Source organism: Ambystoma mexicanum, chromosome 1q (assembly GCF_040938575.1).
Source record: "Ambystoma mexicanum isolate Mex_15411 chromosome 1q, UKY_AmexF1_1, whole genome shotgun sequence".
In the NCBI taxonomy this organism is placed as follows: Eukaryota; Metazoa; Chordata; class Amphibia; order Caudata; family Ambystomatidae; genus Ambystoma; species Ambystoma mexicanum.
The window spans coordinates 505,714,782-505,720,781 of record NC_090922.1 but is presented as its reverse complement, the minus strand read 5'-3'; the positions used below and the strand labels follow the sequence as shown (position 1 = coordinate 505,720,781).

Below are 6,000 nucleotides of genomic sequence, written 5' to 3'. Positions count from 1 at the left end.
AATGACTTTAAGGGGTGTCCGAGTGTCTCGTGTCTGTGGGAGGATGGGGCTTTCTGAGTAGCCTTGGGGAGGCCTCTGCAGGATTGTGTGGGTCTATATGGGGCTTCGGGTATTCCGAATGTTCTGGAATGGGGACCGCAGGGATTTGGTTGTCTATCCAGCGTCTTGGGCCGCCTCTTCCGACGCTTGTCAGGTTTTGCATAGCTGGGTGTCACCCGCCTTCAAAGCAGACGAATCACCCGCCAAGTCCCTCATACGCCCATTCACTTCAATGGGCCTCTCACCCGCCAAAAAGAAAATCGGGTGTTTTCACCCGCCTAGGTGACAAAAAAGGTTGGGAGCTATGGGTTTTGCAACAGGATGGCTGCGGTCTGTGAAGGGGTGGATAATTCTGGAGATTGTGCACGTCTTGAGATGGAAAAGTCTTAGCCCAGAAGTGCACAAAGCCATTTTACACGCACACTTAAACGGAATAAATCTCCAACGTAATGTTATTCGCCGCCGCCGTCGCCCCCCACCCCCCGCCATCTGTGCCCACCCCGTTTTGATCCAATCCCCTCCTTCGCCGGACCCCGCCCCTCTGCCTCCGCATCGACACTGCACCCCGAGGCTGTGCTTCTGTCTGTCCAGTGCAGAGGCGCATACACCTACTGAACCCCCGCACCTTCGACAACGTAGCAGCACTGCCCGGCGCCGCCATGAAGCTTCTCCCGGCCATCACTTGTTTCCTCGCCGCAGTGATCTCCGGAGGTGAGACCCCTGCCTCCCGCTGTGCCCGGGACCCAAAAGACCCCAGGCCACTACACTATCAACTGACTAAACCAGCGCGCCATGCCCGGCCACCACACTGTGACCACCAACTGCCACATCGCCGTGTCACTGCCCTCTACAACAGAATCACTCCACTAGCAATCACCACTACTCGCCATTATGTCACCAGCAATTACCACACACGTAATCACCGGATCCGCAATTACTACATCACCCGCAATCACCACACCAACACCACAATTGAAGGTGACATATTTGAAATCACCACCCATCAAATCGCCACATCCGCAATGTTCACACAGTAACCACAATCACACAGCGCCGACAATTACCCCTTTCGCAATTGCGCTACCGTAATCAATCCCGTCTCGTTTTACCATTAGCGCTGTCAAACCACCCGCAATCATTCTATCCACGTCCGCCCACGCGCGCTTCTCCCTCCGCGAAGACGCCGCTCCAAAACTGTGTCACCGCATTGGGCATCCACCGGCATGCAGACACACTGTGACTCGCTCGCCCACACATCGCCACCCATTCTGGGACTCAGCCGTCTGCCTGCGCGCTCACATCTCCATAATTGTCCGACGGGGACCACCCCGCCGCTCAATGGCGTGTGTGCAGTACATGGCCCCCAAGGGCGGAATTATCAGCACTTGGTCTCCCAATGACTCGCCTCGAACGCCTGCACGGCATGCGGCCGCCTGATGACTCACATGCCGCCACCCCGAGAAGCGATCTCCCCACGACTCGGTGTATCTGTCACAAGTGGTGATTTAATGGCTGCGGAACGCACGCGCGGTTAAGGCGCCGAGCCCACGTACTCCGTCACACCATGACAGGGCACCCCGAGACGGAGTCTTCGAATCGGTGACTGTATGCGCAGTGGGTGCGCTTCCAGGCACCGCAGCATGCCGTGGGGGGGGGGGGGGGTGTGGGCATTGAAGGCTCAGCTGCATCTCAAGAACGGGTGGCAGAAGGAAGACCAGGGGGCTTTGGGGAGGGGATATGGCGAGATTTGAGTTGGCGCAGAGCAAGGGCAGAGAAAGGCAGCCAGAAGATCAGAGAAAGGAGAGGGGAGAATTGAGAGAGGGGGCATAGGGCGGGGAAGGGGGAAGGGGACGAGGGGAGCGGAGAAGGAAGAGGAAAGGTGGGGAGAAGAGCAGAGAAGGAGGAGGGAATGTAAGGAGATGGGGCTTGGGAAGGAGAGCTGGGAGCTAGAACTGAGATGAAGATGAGAAATAGGTCAAGGGGATATTGGGAGAAGGGCAGAGAAAGCAGAGGAGAGATTGGGAGGAGAGACGGGAGAAGAGAGGTGGGCAGGAGAGAAGGGAGATGAGGTGGGGAGGAGAGAAGAGAAGATAGAGAGGCATAGGGAGTCGGGCAGAGAAGGGAGGCGAGAGGTGGTGAGGGGGACAGAGAAGGGAGTGGGGATATAGGGAGAACTTAAGAGCAGAGAAGGGAGATGGGAGCTTGGAAGGAGAGCTGCAATGGAGGCAAGACATGGGAGAGGGAAGGGAAGTGAGAGGCAATATAGGGAGAAGGGCAGAGGAAGGATCATGGGATGGGAAAGGGACCAGAGAAGGGAGGTGGGGAGGAGAGCAGAGAAGGGAAACGAGAGGTGGGAAGGCGAGCTTCGATGGAGATGAGACTTAGGGAGAAGAGAGGGGAAGGGACAGGGAACACAGGGAGAAGGGCAGAGAAATGAGAAGAGAAGGAGGGCAAACGGTGGGGAAAAGAGCAGAGAAGGGAAGCCAGGCGTGGGGAGGGGAGAAGAGAAAGTAGACAAGAGGTGAGGAGAACAGGGGAAGCAGAGGAGAGGCTGGGTGGAGAGCACAGAAGGGAGAGGAGATTTAAGGAGAAGAGCAAAGAAGGGGAGAATGAGACGAAGAGTAGAGACGAGAGGTCGGGGGAGAGTAGAAAAGGGATATAAGATCTGGGGAGGAGAGCAGAGAATGGTGATGAGAGGAGGAGAGGAGAGCAGAGATGGGAGAGAGGGTATCAGGAAAAGAGCAGAGAAGGGAGAGGAGATTTAAGGAGAAGAGCAAAGAAGGGGAGAATGAAAAGAAGGGCAGAGACGAGAGGTCGGGGGAGAGTAGAGAAGGAGATGAGAGGTGGGTAGGAGAGCAGAGAATGGCGAGCGGTGGAGAGGAGAGCAGAGATGGGAGGGGGGTATCAGGAAAAGAGCAGAGAAGGGATATTAGAGGTGGGGAAGGGAGCAGAGAATGGCGATGAGAGGTGGAGAGGGGAGCAGAGATGGGAGGGGGTATCAGGAAAAGAGCAGAGAAGGGGGCGAGCGAGAAGGCAGATGAGAGGTGGGGAGGAGAGCAGAGAAGAGGGAGGTGACAGGGGCAGAAGAGATGGGAGAGGAACGTCGGGAGAAGAGAAAAGAGGTGGGGAGGAGAGCAGAGAAGGGAGATGAGATCTGGGGAGGGGGGCAGATATGGGAGGGGGGTATCAGGAAAAGAGCAGAGATGGGAGAGGAGATTTAAGGAGAAGAGCAAAGAAGGGGAGAATGAGAAGAAGGGCAGAGACGAGAGGTCGGGGGAGAGTAGCGAAGGGAGAGGAGAGGTGGAGAGGAGAGCAGAGATGGTAGGTGGCATCAGTAAAACAGCAGAGAAGGGGGTGAGCGAGAAGGGAGATGAGATGCGGGGAGGGAGGAGAGCAGAGAAGGGAGGAAATATAAGGAGAAGAGCGGAGAAGGGAGGCGAGATGCAGGGGGCAGCGAGAAGAGAGGTGGGGAGAAAAGAGACGGGAGTGGGGATACAGAGAGAAGAAGGCTGTGAGGGAGACAAGAAAAAGGCAGAGGAAATCTCGGGAGCAGGACAGAGTAGGGAGAGGTGACACGGGGAGAAGAGATGGGAGAGGGACGAGGGGAGAAGAGAAAGGAGAAAAGAGGTGGGCAGGAGAGCAACGATGTGAGATGAGAGCTGTGTGGGGGGCAGAGAATGGCGATGTGAGGTGGAGAGGAGAGCAGAGAGGGAGACGACAAATGGTGAGAGGAGAGGGGAAAGGATGAGAATCTAGGGAGAAGGGCGGAGAAGGGAGAGGGCAGCAGATATGAGAGGGGAGGAGAGCAGAGATGTGAGAGGGGATGTAGGGAGATGGGGAGGAAAGGAAAGACGCGAGGGGGGACACTGAGCTGCGGAAGATAAATGGGAAGTGGCGAGGGAGAAGGGAGGGAAGGGAGAGGGGAGAAGAGCAGAGAAGGGAGGATATGTGGGGGAGACAGCGAACAGTGAATATGGAATGGGGAACAGATAGGGTGAAGGGAGATTGAGAGGGAGAAATGACAGACACGTGAGAATTGGTAGAGCTCCAAAGGGAGGCCCTCGAACGAGGGAGAACGTGAGTGACGGCAGGGAGTCCACGAGGGAGAGCAGCAGAGCAGGGAGAGAAGTCCATGTGGGGAAAAGCAGTGGGGGTGAGGGTGCACAATGTCACGCCAAGAAGCAAAACAGCCATTGGGGATGCAGATTTGGGAGGAGAGCAGAGAACGAAGAGAAAGGGGAACGGGGAGAAGAGTTGGGGCGGATAGAAGCAAGGGAGTGTTGAGTCGGAGAGGAGAGTCGAAAAAACGGAACGATTCCTTGGTGAAGGGCAGCCTGGTCAGAAGAGCAGGTGAAGAGAGAACACCAAAGAGTAGCAATGACTGACGGGAAGGAGGGGAGAGAGAGAAGAACAGATAAGAAGAGGACGGGCGGCCTAAGTGAATAGGCAATGTATGTGTAATTTATGACTGCGTCATGCTAGGCACCCAGATGGCTGACGAGCATCCCAAACCGCTATCCTCGACACATGGAATGGGTCCGGAAAGCGAGAGGGCTGCCGGGAGCGGAATGCTCTCCCAGGATGCTCCCACCTGGAACTTATGCCCCTACCCCGCATCCGCGGAGGCTCGCGCAAGTGTTACCTATTCACTACCGCCCACATGCCAAGCTCAAGGATCTACAAAGACTCGCCGTTCCTGCATTGCTATCTATACGCCTGAGCGCCGTGTCATAGCACAAGCGCTATAAACAACTCCATACAAGTAAACAGAACACAATACGCCTACCTTCCTATCTACTTCTGCGTCCCACTCTCTAACTCGACCTCCGCTTTGGCGTCCTGCTCTTCTACCCTATCTGTATTGATTTGTATGGCCCCTTCATAGTCAGTGTCTGTCTCTCTCTCTCTCTCTCTCTCTCTCCCTCCCACCCTCTTTCTCTCTCTCTCTTTTTTTCTCTCTCTCTCTCTCCCTCCCTCCTTGCCTCCCTCCCTTTTGCCCCTCTTCCGTTCCTATCGCTCCCCTCCCTCGGCCTGTGCGTCTCTCTCCCCCTCCTTCCATATCTCTTTCCTTCCGTGACTGCCCCCCACGTTCTCTCTCTCTCGTATTTGGTCAACTTCTTGGCTGTGGGGTTGTGCCTCTCCTCTCTCTATCTTCATATTCCCCCTCTCTTTTCCTCCCTCCCCATATATATTTTCTCTGTCACTGTGTTGTTCTCTCTCCTGTCTCCTCACCATCTTTCACTCTGTATGTTTTTCTTTCTCTCTCTCACTCACTCTCTCTCTGCCCGCCTCCCGCACCCTCTCTATCTGAGACATTGTGCTGTGCATCATGAATGTGCTACACATGAGCGCGTGACGAGTCCACTCCTCACTGCACCTGACCCAGCAGTGCACAATGCCTGGGGCATGAAAGCCTATAGTCTATGCATCTGCACAGAATCCGCATGCATGTCTCCTTTACACATCAAAGGGCAGGATGCTGCCACTTGAGTTGCCTTAGGGAGAGGATGCCAAGCACTCACTCTTTGATGCTACTTGGGTGGCAGTGTGCCGGTTCTGGGCAACGCCGCAGGCACCAGGCGAAGCCTGGTAACCTGTGCCCCATGGCAGCCAGGCAGGGGGAGGGGGAGCAGCAGCCCAACAAATGGGCCACTGCTCCCCCCCCCCCCCACCAAACTACAAAGGCGACGTGCAGTCACCGAACCGGGAAACAAGGAGGGAGGGGCAAGGTGTTAATGAAGCCAAAAAGCAGTACCCTGCACGGGGTGCAATTGAAAGAGGGATCAGATTAGGCACAAGCCTCCTCTCAGGACGAAAAAAAGGGAACCCAAGAACAAAGAAGAACGTCCCAGCAGTCACGCAGCATTTGATAAAAACACCAAACAGTCAGCTCAGCTGGCAGAAGCGCTCAATTTTTGTACATCTGAAAAAAGACCCTGCGGATGCAGTCTTTTGAAGCCT

At 55.5% G+C, this 6,000-nt stretch overlaps 1 protein-coding gene across 1 annotated transcript in view; it reads left to right on the top strand.

The window, feature by feature from the left end:
* The first annotated feature begins 573 nt into the window (after positions 1-573).
* PINLYP (phospholipase A2 inhibitor and LY6/PLAUR domain containing) overlaps positions 574-6,000 on the top strand; it is a 118,828-nt gene continuing 113,401 nt past the window's right edge. The window contains exon 1 of the mRNA XM_069640869.1: positions 574-750. Within this exon, the coding sequence (XP_069496970.1) occupies positions 699-750 (52 nt within the window). The 5' untranslated portion in view covers positions 574-698. The remainder of the gene's footprint in view (positions 751-6,000) is intronic.